At 32.8% G+C, this 16244-nt stretch overlaps 1 protein-coding gene across 1 annotated transcript in view; it reads left to right on the forward strand.

Annotated features, from left to right (window-relative positions):
* Nucleotides 1-16244, forward strand: part of m (zona pellucida domain-containing protein miniature) — a 360187-nt gene that overhangs the window by 316770 nt on the left and 27173 nt on the right. The window contains exon 7 of the mRNA XM_072540065.1: nt 10277-10500. Coding sequence (XP_072396166.1) covers nt 10277-10500 — 224 coding nt within the window. The remainder of the gene's footprint in view (nt 1-10276; nt 10501-16244) is intronic.

Here is a 16244-nt window from a genome sequence, read left to right on the forward strand (position 1 = left end):
AGAATATTCTCATCAGCAATTTTAGCCAGTCAGTTACTAATTTTTAAATGCTTTTGACCTAGTTTATTTGTCACTTTCAATTCTCAGAGGATACAAGAGGAAAATCGTCAAAACTCAAAATTTCTCTTTTTTCCTCAGCAGCGGAGCGACCTTACTCCTCGGAGATCGAAACGTAACTCCAACGTGTAACTGTTCTTGATTGAAATGAGGTGAATAACGGAAAACCACATAATGACAATTGAAGAGTATTCTATTTGGTATATAATGGAGCCATAAAATAAAATTTTCAGATTTTGGAGTTGGGTCGCTTTTCTCGAGGGTCTGCTATATTGTCTCAAAACAACCAAAATTTTTAATATTTTTAAACTAAGATCGGTCAAAGTCTTTATCTTTTCAGATTAGATTGTCCAATAGTACAAGTTTTAATTATTTTTTAAAGCTATTCCTACGCTACTAATATAACAAGACACGTCTCATTGATAGACGACCAAATCTTTAATAACTTGACTAATTGGCAAATGACTCATTAATAATTTTATATTTCTACACTTCAAAATTTAATATGTATATTTTATTAATATTTATACAAATTAAAATTCATTCTGAAATACTCCAACGATCTTTGAATACTTTTGTGACACAAATTGCATTAAATCGTAATTAAATCTTGAAGAATATATAATTGGCTCGCATAACATTATTATCTAAAATTCTATGGGCCAATAAACGTTTGTTCCCACACATTATCGCCGTAGAAGGTATAAAATATTATTGTTTCTACTACATTAATCACAAGTCGTACACTATCCATGAGCGTGTCACAAAGAAAGGAATTTCTAAATTTTGGCAATGGGAGTAGAAGTTGCTTCTCTTTTTTTTATTAAAAAATCCTTTATAGTATAGTTACGTATATGACGGTAAAATAGTAGTAAGCCTCGATCTTTTTTCAATATATGTATACATCGTTTTGCTTAAAATTTTGACTGTAAGTAAAAATAGCTTAAAGGTCAAAATCTACCCTATGGCAATATGTGCTTTTCCTTTGTGGGTGCTTTCCATCCCAACTGGGGGGTAGAAAAAGATCTTAAAAAAAAACTATGGTAGTTGGTAGATTTTTTTTTATTTTTAATAATAAGAATATACCTAATCTACAAGATTAATCAACATTTTTTCTTTAACATAATTTTCTTTTCTCTTTTACATAAAAGATTGTTTATAAACTAGATGTCACCTGGTCCATCCTAGTTTTTTTGTCATGAAATGCCCACTTCTTTGTTGTAGCTACACAGCACAGCACTGACTCTGCTTTTCACTAGTTGCTCACGTCCTTGTTGTGGCCACAATGCACAACACTAACTAAGCCTTGCACAATTTCAGACATTACACAAGCTTGAACTGTTTAGTCCTCTTAAGCTTTCGTATCTGGGGTTGGTTGACAAGAAGCTGAAGTACTTCATGGTTAAGATCCTTATGGAGCCTCTCTTCATGTCTTCTGGCGACTTTCTTAATTTCATTTGGAACATACCAATCGGTTTAGTATTCGGTTCTGAAGCGTTTCTTAATTTCTATAATTGCTTTTTTTGGTACAGCCTCATAAATTGTAGGCCATAGGTCCACACCGGTTTCAATATATGTTTGTAAATCAGTACTTTATTCTGAATGGAACGTTGAAGGTACCTACATATCAGCCAATACATATATTTGTACTTTATCGTCAACTGTGCAATTTTCTTTTTAACATGCTTCTTCCATTTGAGTTTGACGGCCAGATTTAAACTCTGGTATTTCGATGTTTTCTTATTAGGAAAAATTATGTTGTTTAAGGAAATTGGAGGATAATCGATTTTCTTGTTAGCAAAGTTAATACAAACTGATTTATGTTCATTATACTTTATACTGATTTATATATATATATATATATATATATATATATATATATATATATATATATATATATATATATATATATATATATATACATACTATACATTGACGAGAAAGATATAAGACTTATCCAGAATCTCTATTGGAATCAAAAAACACGAGTGAGACTGAACAAATCAACCAACACAGATGAATTTAAAATTTTAAGAGGGGTGCGACAAGGGTGTATTTTGTCTCCTATGCTCTTTAATATCTATGTGGAGAACATTTTTACAGAGGCATTGGAAGGCTCTGAGTGTGGAGTAAAGGTAAACATGTTCCCGATAAATAACATTCGTTACGCCGACGATACCGCGATAATAACAGACAACGAACATGATATGCAGTTGATGTTAAATAAAATAAACACCGTAGGAAAAATATATGGCTTGAAGATAAAGGCTGGAAAAACTAAATGCATGGCAATAAGAAAAAACGCACTTTTAATAATACAACTGCAAGTAGATAATGCTCCAATCGATCAAGTGAAAACATTTAAATACTTGGGAATGATGATGAATGACCAATGAGATACTCAATAAGAAATAAAATGCCGTACCGAACAAGCAAGATAAGCCTTTATCAAATTTAAATTGCTACTATGTAGCCGCAATCTTTCCTTTAATCTTCGCTACAGGATGGTTAAATGCTATGTATGGCCCACATTGTTATACGCCATGGAAACATGGACGTTAAGAGTACCTTTCAATAATACGTTGGAGGCCTTCGAAATTGTTCCGAAAAGTTGAGAAGAAAAGGCAAATACTGAGAGAGAACTACTCAATTTGATCAAGGTACGAAAAATTGGACAAGGACCTCGGCCATATTCTGAGAGGAAAAAAATACGCAATCCGTCAACTTATCATCCAGAGAGAGATTGAATTAAAGAGAGGAGTAGGTAGCCAACAAATGTGGTAGCTACGGAATAAAAAGAACTTTACAGGCATAAATAACACTGGCGATATTTTGCATGCCGCAAAAGACAGACGTCTGGCCTTAAGATAATTGGCCAACGCACTATAGGTGCACGACATTATATGAAAAGAAGAAGTAAAACTGTTTGTATTTTATATTCAGTTATATTTATATTTTATAACTATATATTGATGGAAGAAAGTCGATAAAATGAATGCAATTTTAGACAAGCTTGGCTGGTTGCGTGTTGCTCATCCCTGGTCTAGCGAATTCTTCACGAACAAAAAAATCTCCTTGTAGGTAGAAAATTGTAGTCGTATAAGATATTTCCTAAGACAGATTTTAAAATTGTGGGATAAATGGCAGATAGTCTTCGAACGCTAGTTCCTGAATTTTCCTTAACTTCCATTAAAATAACAACTTTATGTGCTGATTTTAAATCATTATATCATCCTGTTTCATTATTTTTTGGCCACTAAATATCTTTCTCTTAATCGTTAATGAAGAGCTGTAAATGCCGAGTGTGTGGGATGCTTACGATTGAGAAATTTTTCACCGTATCTTTGTTTTGCTTCTAAAGCGTTACATATCATTTCGCTATAAACTAAATATATATTAGAGTATTCCTTTTTAGTAAAAACCATTTTTATAGAATTAAAATTGTTTTGTTTGAATGTTCAAAGGCAACTATGGCAAAAAGTATTAATTTATCTTTCATGATGAAAAAACAAAAAATTTTTAAATCGATTTTTCTAGAAAACGATGTATCCTACCGACTTAAAGAGCAACTTTTAGTACTATAATTCCTGAAAATTTAATAATCTAATGGGTTTCACGAATGCCTGAAAATTAAAAACAAAAAAGTTGCGCATTAAAATAACCATTGGCCTGTCCAAAACGAATGCTTATTATCGGCACTAGCAATCCACAATTAATAAAATTGGATTGGATTAAACTCATGAAATAATAGAATTCCAAAACTCCAAAGGATGAAGAATCCTACCAGTTTTTGTTTCTCTAAGTAGAAGTGCTCTGGAGCTATATAAAAAAAAATTAAGAAAAATATGTGTAAGATCGAATATTTATTGAATCCATATTAGATACGAGGTTGCAGATTTCAACTTAAGTTTAGAAGAATAGACTTAAAAGTTGCAAGACTTCTAAGTATTTAGGGTCAATGATAAGCCGAGATGGTACCTACATGGAGGATATAGAAATAAAAACAACACGGAAAAAACAAGCCACAAAAGCACTCCATGAAGTTATATGGAACAACACTCTAACCAAAGAAAACAAAAAAAAAGAATTTTTGCGGCATAGTGAATATTACCCTATATGGGGCGGAAGTATGGCCAATGACACATTAATACAAAACAAAATAATAATAGTTGGACTGGACGTTATAAGAAGATGTCTACAAATTACCAAAGCGGATACAATAAGAACAGAGGAAATATATAACAGAATGTAAGTAGAATGCTCAATTACAAAAAAAAGTTGGTAAACACAGCTCTGCAGTGGTACGGGCATTTAAAAAGAATGGCACAGCATAGGTGGCCGAAAAGAATATAGGACTGGGATACGCTAGGAAGGAGACAGAGAGGAAGACCTACTACAAGATGAAAAAACTACACAGGAATTGCTATGATAGATAAAGTACTGTAGAAGATTAAAACAGCGAACTCATAATGGAAAAAAGCCAAAGAAGAAGGGAAGAAGAAAAAGAAGAAACATTAATTTTAAAATTTTACGCAACGTTGTTCTAACTCTCATGTGGGTGCTAAATATATATTTTTCTGTTCGCTTAATCCTGTATAATATTATATCGGATGTCTATTTAGCAATACGCTTGTTAATTAAACTTTTTCTAGGTTTTTATAAATTTTTCATAAAGTTTTTCCCTATTAGTACTATATTTTTATCGAAAAACTTTAATTTCCATTTTATAGTTGAATTTAGAAATTCTAACACTGATAAATCTTTATAACCACTGGCTTATTATTCGCGTATTTTACGCCAATTTCCTCGCTGTGTTGGTTTGATAGAATTTGCTTCGTTTCACGCATTAATAGACACCGCAACAAGTTGTAACAGCTGGTTTTGATATTTTATTTAAAAACAGAGATACATCTAAACAATTCATTCTTTAATATTTTATTCCAATAAAAGAATGGATTTTAATGCTTTTAACTAAAGAGAATTTTTGGATAATATTTTAAGACAATTAGTAATTTGCCACACGCCAGACGGCAGTTTTTAGCGTGCCTTATGAACGGATGGCACGTGTGTGTGTGTGTGTGTGTGTGTGTGTGTGTGTGTGTGTGTGTGTGTGTGTGTGTGTGTATGTGTGTGTGTGTGTGTGTGTGTGTGTGTGTGTGTGTGTGTGTGTGTGTGTGTGTGTGTGTGTGTGTGTGTGTGTGTTTGGGATATTGACTGCGAAACCTATGGTTTAATTCGCCTAATTACGTATGTTTGACTCTGATTCTTGATAATGATTAAAATAAAATCTATTAATATTTGAAACTTACATTATTAATATTTTAAATATAACTACGGTAAAAAATTCTACATTATACAGTTAGTGAACTTCCAAATTTCGTATGTCGTTTATACCATTTTATACAATTTTGTATACAATTTTCTAGTAATAGGTATCCAGTCTCGTAACCATGCATTCAGTGCCCAGTGGTTATTGTTTTCCGGTATTATCCAGTTCCGTAAAGCGTGTATCTTTTATTTTTTTTATTTATTTTTTTTTGTTGTTTTCTTGTATGTATTTTCAATGTTTTTTATGTATTTTTTATATTAATATTGTTTTATAATTTTTTTGTTTTTTTTATTATTAAAATGGTTTTTTATATTTTGTTTTATATATCTTATTTTGATTTTTTTTTAAATATTTTTTTAATTAATTTTTTTTTGTCCATTTATTTATTTTTTTTTTCATTTATGTACAAGTTTTTGTATACATTATACGGTCTTTATAAACTATTGTTTCATGTTCTTATTTTTAAACTGCTTATGTAACGGATATATCGACCAGAATAAAAAAATTAACACTTTATATTTAATAACTGTTTATTAAATAAAAACATACATATTTTGTAATGTAATGTAATAAATTAATTATGTTCAAGAGCTGCTAAAAAATACAAAATATCTTACAAAGTGAAACTAGCAAAACAATATTAACTTACCAAATAAAATTAGTTTGGTTAATAAACTTAAGCTGCTAAACATATTTCAAAAATACTATTTTAAAAAAATTAGCCTATCAGCATGTTCTCCTGCATGCTGCTAAATTAAAATGGAGCTTCGCAGGACACAATGCCCGACTGTAGGATAAGAGATGGAACCACGAAATACAACAGTGGAGGCCATGGTTAGGAAAGAGAAGCAGAGAAAGACCACAAATGAGATGGGTTGGTGATATTAAGAGGATCGGAGGACACAACTGGAAGCAAGTGGCGCAAAATAGACCGCTGTTCCTTAAGTTTGCTGTTTCCATCCTGTTGGAAATAAACCTCCTGAAAATTAACGGGAAGGCGTCGAAGTATGTCACCGAACACATACAAGCTACCACAGTATGTATTAGGATTAAAGACGCAGAAATAAACATAACTGCAATTTATAGTCCTCCTAGACATAATATTAAAAAAGATCAATATATTGATTTTATGAAAAGTTTAGGCAATAGATATATCATTGGGGGTGATTTCAATGCGAAACACATTCAATGGGGGTCTAGGCTTACAACTACTAAAGGAAAAGAACTATTAGCAGCTGTCAAAGATCAGAAAGGAGATGTAATATCTACAGGGAAGCCAACTTATTGGCCAACTGATAGGAATAAAATACCAGATTTAATAGATTTCTTCATAATTAAAAATATCTCATCCAATTACTTGGACATTTGTGAAGGATGTGATATGAACTCCGATCATTCACCCATAATTCTAACCATGAGTGATATGATTATTAGAAAAGAGAACAACCCAACCTTAACTAATAAGCTCACAGACTGGGAAAGTTTTAAAGTAACTCTTGAAGAAAAGAGCATTTTAGCCGTGCCACTAAAGACAATTGAACAGATAGATCAAGAATTAGATTTATTTGTTAAAGATATTCAAGATTCAGCATGGGATTGCACTCCCATACTGAAAACAAAAGTTAAAGGGAATAACTACCCTAAAGAAATTCGTGAATTAATAAAAAAAAAAGAAAACTAAGAAGAAAATGGCAGCAAACGAGAGCCTCTCGAGACAAAACTAACCTAAACAATGCCAGCCAGCAACTTAAAAGAGAAATCCAGAAAATTAAGAACGAATCTATTAAATCTTATCTGGAAGAGTTAACAAACGACAGCAGCAACAGAGTATTCGCTTTGGAAAGCTACAAAAAGAATTAAAAGACCAATATTACATTCTCCTCCAATAAAACTGAAAGACGGTAGTTGGGCCAGAAATAATCAGCAGAAGGCAGAGAGATTTGCCACTCATCTAGAGAACACATTTAAGTTGCAAGATGACCAAGACGATGACCAGGATTGGCCTGAACCAAAGCAAATAGATGAGAATATCAAGCTAACTTTCCCAAAAGAAGTAGGTGAGTTAATTAAAGAACAAATCGACCCAAATAAAGCACCAGGTTATGACCTCATTACCGGAAGACTGCTAAAAAATCTACCAAGAAAAGCTATCGTAAAATAAACAAATTTAATAAATGCTGCCTTTAGACTACAATATGTTCCAGATTTATGGAAGATAGCTGAGGTGATCATGATACCAAAGCCTGGGAAACCCCCCAATGAGATGACATCATATAGACCAATATCACTCCTACCTGTGATGTCCAAGGTGTTTGAAAAACTCCTCCTGCGAAGAATCCTACCAATAATTGAAGAAAAGAAAATAATTCCAGATCATCAATTTGGATTTAGAAATAAGCATTCGACAATTGACCAGGTGCATAGAATAACTGCTATAATTGAAAGATCATTAGAGAAAAAAAAAGTCTGTTCTGCAACCTTCCTAGATGTGGCACAGGCGTTTGATAAAGTCTGGCATAAGGGTTTGATACATAAACTTAAATCATTCATGCCTAAACAATATTCAAATATATTACAATCAGATCTAGCGAACAGACATTTTAGAGTTAAACAAGAAGATGCATACACTGATCTCAAGGATATTGAAGCAGGTGTTCCACAAGGGAGTGTATTGGGTCCAGTCCTATATCTAATATACACGTGTGATATACCTGAACTAGAAGACGACACCATAGCTACCTTCGCAGATGACACTGCTGTCTTAGCGGTAAGTGACACCGTCGAAGAAGCTACAGAAAAACTACAAAATTCAATAAATAAAATTCACGAATGGACCAAAATTGGACAAAATTGGACAAAAATGGACCAAAAGATAAATTTTACCAATAAGAGAATTAATAATATTTCTATTAGAATAAATGATGTCCAAGTGCCTATTGCAACATCAGCAAAGTACTTGGGGATTACTCTTGATGCGAAACTTCGCTGGAAAGCTCACGTGAAGAAGAAAAGAGAAAAACTAGGCATCCCCTACAAGAAAATGTATTGGTTAATGGGAAGACATTCCTCTCTATCCATAAATAATAAACTCCCAATCTATAAACAAATACTGAGACCAGTATGGACCTATGGCTGCCAACTCTGGGGCTGTGCCAAGCCTAGTAACATCAAAGTAATCCAGATATTCCAGAATAAAGTACTGAGGAACATCGTAGATGCGCCTTGGTACGTTAGGAACAACGAGCTTCACCGGGACCTCAAGATGGCAGACGTCAATCAGATAATCAAGAAATTTGCAGGGAGCCATGAACAACGACTCCATCATCATGTAAACGTCGAGGCTATCCAGCTCCTCGACAATACGAACCTAGAAAGAAGGCTCAAAAGAACAAAGCCTTTCGAACTGCCGGAATGATCTCATTCCGGCAGTTCGGCAGTACAAAGTTGTAAATATTTGGGCCGAATATAAAAAATGGACCGACAATATGGTCGCCTAACATCCCAGTCCAAACATCTAACTTTTGCGGATGCTGCCTTCGCACTGCAACACTGAGGTGCTTATTTTTCCGAGAATAATACCTTGCAACTCATGGATTGTGTTTTTTATGTAATGAAAATGAAGATTCGTCAGAAAATAAAATATTTTTTTTAAAAGTGTACATTTTCATTCTGTTTATCTAACATAAATTCACAAAACTCCATCCGCCTAAAGTTATCTTCCGGAAACAGTTCTTGTGTTGGCTGTATCTTAAAACAGTGATACCCATTCCTTTTGAGAACTCGCTGGACAGTTCGAGCATTGACGTTAACTTCCCTAGCAATTTGTACACTATTGCAGGGTTCATTAGCTTCCACAAAAGCGCAAATATCAATATCCCTGTTTTGACGCTCCTCTTCGACAGGTCTAACACGTGGTTCATTACCTTCATGACACTTTTTACAACTGTTTACACACCCCGAAGTTAAAAATGTTATTTTTAATTGTTGTAATACTTAGTGAGGGTCTATTTTCTAAGGCAACAATAAATATATCAATTACTTTGCTTATCGAATGACCCTAAAAGTACCATGCTACAAGTTGCACTTTTTCTTGGACGGTATACAACGTAATAAGAATTTTATTAAGTATTTGTTTATTCTTTCAGGACTTCGTTTGAAATTTTTAATGTCAATGTGACAATTACAATAATTCGTACCTACTAACTGTGAAATGAATATAGAGGTGGAAACGTGTAACATGTCACAGCGATTGCCATTGTGTTGTATGGTCAATAAAACAATGTCGTGATCTGTATGAGTAATTTGCTTAAATTTTTTTCAAGTTTTCTACTTTAATATAAAAACAAGAGCATTGATACAAAAAACAGGTTTAGCAAAACAAAACGTGTAGGCTTTTAAATTTTAATGTCTTCTTTATCAGAGTCCTTTTCAGCTGTCTCCGCTGTTTGGTCTCGAACAGAGGAAGAACTTGGCAGATTTTTGAACCAGGTATAAAGCATTTGGAGAACTATATTTTTTCACAGACCTTTAACATATTTTTTTTCTTTGTATATGAAATTGGAGGCTGTTTGGAATATAATAATTGAGGAATTAGAAGGCTACAATTATGTAAACAAATAATAAAAAATTGACTGTATGTAATTTCTTATTTTATTGCTTTCAACAATCATACCAATTAGTTTTAAGTTCGGAATTTTTAATTTAATTTTGATATGAACACCAACGAATGCTGCAGAAGCCGTGACTTAAGTTCAAGATGGTCGTAGCTAATATTATGCCTGACAGGTACTAGGCGTAAGTCGTTGTGCGACCCAAAATATTAGAATTTGATAAAAAAACTGCAAACCAAAATATATTTATGCTCTTAATAATATCTCTTATTTGTTATAGGAAGTATTTCCATTACCTGCAAAGGATAAATTCCCACACGGTCCAAGAAATATCAACGAACCTTCATTTGGGCCTAGAAGTCTGGATACTGACCTCTTTCCTGATGATTTATTATCAACACAACAGGAAACGTTGGATACTTCCAGCGACAACGAATTCTCCACCATAGATAAATCTCAGTCTCTAGAAGGAAGAAGAAAAAGATCTGTTATCGTGTCGGACAGGTAGTAACATTTTTTTTTATATTTTTAAAGATATGCTGCACTGATATCAGTCACTCAAGTTTATTTATTTTGCTTTGATTGAATTTCTTTTATAATTAAGATTACGAATAAAAAAATACTCAGAATGTTAGTTTCCCCATTAACTTCCAAGTGTATCCACAAGGAAACAAAGTTCCTGTAGCTGGCTGTATACCATGTATCACAAAAAATATGTAGACTCTTTTATTAAAAGTAGAGCTTTCGAAACTGTTGAGTTTCTTTATTAAGAAAACTTAAATATATTATAGTTAGTTTTATGTCATTTTATTCGTAGAAAGTACTTAGTAAATGTTGAGATTGGAATAGCTAGCAAGCCATGTCAACATAAGAAACAATATAATACATAATTGTAAAATAGAAAATGAAAGCATATTAATACAGCAAATTGACTGATTTGATTTACAAAAGTAATTTCAACATAACTGATATGCTGCATTATTTATCATAATTAATGATGGTTCTTCTAAATTGGAAATTAATGGTTTACTTATCCATTTAGTAAAATTTTCATTGTTCGTTGTCCCATGTTCATCAGCTACTTTGGATTTAAAGTAAAATAATAAACTTGCTTCAGTAACAAATCCTTTCGAAGAACCAGCGTAACGAATTATAAAACGTTTACCATCATACCCTTTTAGTTTACGAACACTGTTTTAACATTGTTGTCATGTCAGAAAATTGTTTTATTTTCCGTTGAATAAATCCACGATTTTCCATAAAACAAGGTCCCTGGAATTCACAATATTATGATTTTCCATAGATTTACATAGGATCTTAGCTCTTAATGCAGAAGTACTGTTGCGCTCACTTAATTATTTTCGATTATTGCCCTTTTCGTATTTAAATCCAAATTCTTTTAACAAAATGCTAACGGATGTTTTAACAATAAATGCAACTTCTTCATGCCGTAATTGATTACTAATTTTTCATATTGATAACTTATCCTTTGAAGAGTGTTTCTCTAAAAACAAAAACAGAATAAATCGCACAAATCGTTCTATTTCAATGGAAAGAAAATAAAGACTTTGTTTTAAAAAAACTATAAATTATTTCTATTTATATATATATATATATATATATATATATATATATATATATATATATATATATATATATATATACAGGAATAATCAACATGATCAGAAAGATCTACCAAAACAACACAACAAAAGTAAAAGTAGAAGAAGAACTAACCGACCCTATTGAAGCTGGCAATGGGATAAGACAGGGAGATTCCCTGAGTCCTCTATTGTTCAACCTAATTATGGATGAAATAATAAAAAAAGTAAGAACAAAAAGAGGATACCAAATGATACTCTCTCAAAGTGAAGTCGATTTATAACGCATGCTGCGCCAATTTAATATAAACGCCAGAAAATTTAACATGTTAATTTTGTCAAAAAAAAAAAAACAAAATGCATGGCTACCACAACAAATTTACTAAGATGTAAATTGGAACTGGAAGGTCAGATAATAGAACAAGTGATGGAGTTTAAATATCTAGGCATCACATTATCTAGCTACGGAAAGCTCGAAACTAAAGTGAAATATTAAGTGAGTAGAGCAAACAGAGCAAACATCAATAATGACATACGCGGCAGACATACGACTTGACACAGAGAGGATAAAAAGGATGCTGGAAACAGCAGATATGATAACTTAGAAAAATTGATGATAGGACACTATGGGACAGAGCTAGAAGTACAGATATACGACGTAGACGCAAGGTGAAGAACATCAAGAACTGGGTAAGAAATATATATATATATATATATATATATATATATATATATATATATATATATAAGGTTCTTGAACTCCTAAGTGGAGCATAGAGCTTCAGTTAAAACGCGCCATCGGGTTCTATTTTGCGCTAAGCCCTTCACCTCATTCCAAGACTTTCCTTGGCCTCTTATCTGGTCCATGATGGATCTTTTCCAAGTTTGTACTGGGCGACCTCTTTTTCTTTTCCCTTGGGGATTCCACTCTAGGGCAGTCTTTGCGATACTGCAACTATTTTTTCGGAGTGTGTGACCGATCCCACCCCACTTTCTGGACTTAATTTCATTTTGTACCCTCTTTTGTTCGGTCAGGTGTAGCAGATCGTCGTTTCTGATGGTGGTAGGCCAGAACATACGAACAATTCTTCGTAGACATTTGTTAACAAAGACCTGCAGTTTGTCTGTGAGGGTGTTTGTCACTTTCCAGGTTTCACATCCGTAGAGTAGAACAGACATGACATTTGATCGGAATATTCGGATCTTTGTCCTTGTAGTATACTCGCCGGATCTCCAAACAGGGTTGACCGTGCTGAAAGCTTGTTGAGCTTTTCGTATCCTCATACGAATATCGTCTTCTGTACCTCCGTTTTCTGTTATGACACTTCCAAGATACGTAAAGTTTTCCACATTTTCAATCTGCATATTGTCGATAGTAAATAGCGTGTTGTTCCTAGAAGAGTAGAATGAAACGATCATTTAAGCCGAATAATAACAAATAGAGTAGTAAAGATGGCAAGAGACGGTTCCCCAATAGGAAGACAATAAGTAAGAAGACCACGAAAACGATGGAACGACAACTTCCTATAGGCACCTTGAAAAACACACATAATCATGTCCACATAAAAAGAAGAAGAAAAGGAAGAAAAAGAAAAAAGTTGACTTAGTTTCAATCAATGTATTTAGTACGAATTTCTTTAAACTGCTTTTATTAATCTCTTGATTAAGTATTGGTTAAAAAGTACCTTATGGTTTATTATCAAATTCAGATTGAAGAAATTAGTACTTTCTTTGTTGGTACATCCCGTATACTGTATTTCGCAATGCAATTTTTGATCCCTCAGGTAAATCGGTCATCTTGTTTTTCTAACGAGGCCCGTTTTTGCCTGGCTTTGAAAGAATATTATTATTTTATTTCCTTTTTATAATTTTACCTCCTAGTCGTCATGATATTTGAATGCAGCAGCTACTCTCCGAAATATCATCATCATCATCATGCAACCTCTTCTGTCCACTGCTGGACATAGTTCTCTCCCATTTTTTGCCACTCTTCACGGTTCTGTGCTTCTTGTTGCTATTTCTTGGATATTCGTCCAATGTCGTCCATCCAGCGTGTTGATGGTCGTCCTCTGCTGCGTTTGTCTTCTCTTGGGCGCCAGTCAATTTCTACTACTTGCTATCAATCCTGTTCCTAGTCAAAATATTTTCCATAAATGCTATAATAACCAATCGAGCTGAATATAATCAACAAAAATTAGGCAACAATCAATAAAGTTAATTCACTATCAATAATAATCTTAAATGTCCTAAATGTAGAGACTGGAAGACACAAGATGGACAAGAAAACTAATTGACTCCGAAATATATTTCAATGATATTTATTTTGATAAACGAACATACATTTCTATATTTACCTGTTACCTGTTAAACAGATGAAAATGACTCCAAACCCCTCCATTCAGTTTTTATAATTCGAAATACTCCACATTTAACGCAAGTTATTGTGCTTCAGAATTAAAAGGTTTAACAGGCATACTCTAAAAATAAAGCCTTAAAAAATATTTTGACCAGATAGCAGTATACAAACACCGCATAGGTGTAATACAAAAAAAAATATTTCATATCACTTCGTTGACGTGGTTTAAGCCATATTTAAATAACTAAATGTGACTTTGGAGGTTAGAGTAAATATTATATTATTCGTCATTAGCTATAATAAATAAATTCTTACCCTATTGCCTATGGCTGTTTTTGTCTGATGTGTGCTGTTGTGTATGAGCAGGCGGTTTAAGTGTATTGTTTTAGTTTTTTTGAGTAGGAAAAAACGTAATAGAAAAGAAAATAGTTATTCGTAAAAAATGTCATACTTGTGCAAAGTTCCAGCAGATAGATTGTATATAGAATACTAAGGGACATTTTTGAGATTTAGTATTTTTTAAACAATTAAAAATTTAATATTAAAAATAAAGAATGTGCTAAGCTGCTTAATAATTTTTAGTATCAGTATAAAATTCGGGTTCACGTTTTATAACTTGATATCAATCCTGTTCCTAGTCAAAATATTTTCCATAAATGTTTTAATAACTGATCGAGCTGAATATAATCAACAAAAATTAGGCAACAATCAATAAAGTTAATTCACTATCAATAATAATCTTAAATGTCCTAAATGTATGTTTCCACAATCTGAATTATCTAGTTAGATGTAGTGCATTTTGGTTTATTGTAAAGAAGATGGAATTGTCGCATGAGTAATTACGTCGAGCTCTGTTAATTAACGCTCACTTGCTTTTCAATTAAGCTCCCTATTTAGCTTAGTTGACAATTATTAGACGTATTATATTTCTACTTCCTTCAAATTTCGTAAGGAATAAATGCTGCTATTTTATTAATATCTTAAGATAAATAGAAGTGATCACATTTGTTTTGCAGGTCTTTTATTCTCTTACATTTATTTTTAAATTTTACTCTTTTTTCTATGGAATCTTCTTGAATCTTTGTTCTTGAATTTTATTTTTTAGTTAACTCTTTCAATATTACACTCATCCAGAGTAAATTAATAATATACTAGTTGGCATGTAGAGTTTATCTGCTGTTTGGATAACTATTCTTTCCAAAAAAATTATCTCTCCCCACTCTTTCGTTGAACACTTTCCATCACTATGAACCAACATATGTACATATAAACAGAAGTAAAAATAAACAGATATAAGTGAAATTTTTTAATATGATTCTTTTCAAATCACAAATTTTACACACAACCACAAATATTTAATATTTCTTCTTCTTCTTCTTAGCCTTCTATCGTTCGTCTGAGGACTTAGGCCTTTCCCAACTCTTTCCATCGTTCTCTATCGTTAGCAGCATACTTTTAATTTCTTCTTCTTTTTCTTTATCTTTTTTTTCTCTTTATGTAGACATGACTCTGTCTGTTTTTCAATGTGCCTCCAGTAAGTTGCGGTTCGATCGTTTTCGTGGTCTTCCTACTGATCGTCTTCCTATTGGGGAACCATCTCTTAACGTCTTTACTACTCTATTTGTTTTCATTCGGCTTTTATGATCGTTCCATTCTAATCTTCTATTTCTTACCCAGTTCTTGATATTCTTCATCTTGCGTAGTATATCTGTACTGCTGGCTCTGTTCCATAGTGTCTTGCCATCAATTTTTCTGAGCGTTTACATTTCTGCTGTTCCTAACATCCTTTTTGTCCTCTCTGTGCCAGGTCGTGTTTATGCCGCGTACGTCATTATTAGTCTGATGACTGTTTTGTAAATTCTGCCTTTCATTTCTTTCCCGATACTTTTATTTCTCCATATTGTTTCATTCAGGCAGCCTGCAGCTCTTTTTGCTCTATTCACTTGATCCTCCACTTCTGTTTCGAGTTTTTCATAGCTAGATAATGTGATGCCTAGATATTTAAACTCCATCACGTTTTATTATTTGACCTTCCAGCTCCAATTTACATCTTAGTAAATTTGCTGTTGTAACCATGCATTTTGTCTTTTTTGAGAAAATTAACATGTTAAATTTTCTGGCGGTTATATTAAATTGGTGCAGCATACGTTGTAAATCATCATCACTTTGAGAGAGTAGTATTGCGTCGCCTACATAACACATTATTTTAAGTTGTTTTTCTTCCATTTGGTATTCTTTTTTAGTTCTTACTTTTTTATGATTTCATCCATTATTAGATTGAATAATGGAGA

Source organism: Diabrotica undecimpunctata, chromosome 1, assembly GCF_040954645.1.
Source record: "Diabrotica undecimpunctata isolate CICGRU chromosome 1, icDiaUnde3, whole genome shotgun sequence".
Classification (NCBI taxonomy): domain Eukaryota; kingdom Metazoa; phylum Arthropoda; class Insecta; order Coleoptera; family Chrysomelidae; genus Diabrotica; species Diabrotica undecimpunctata.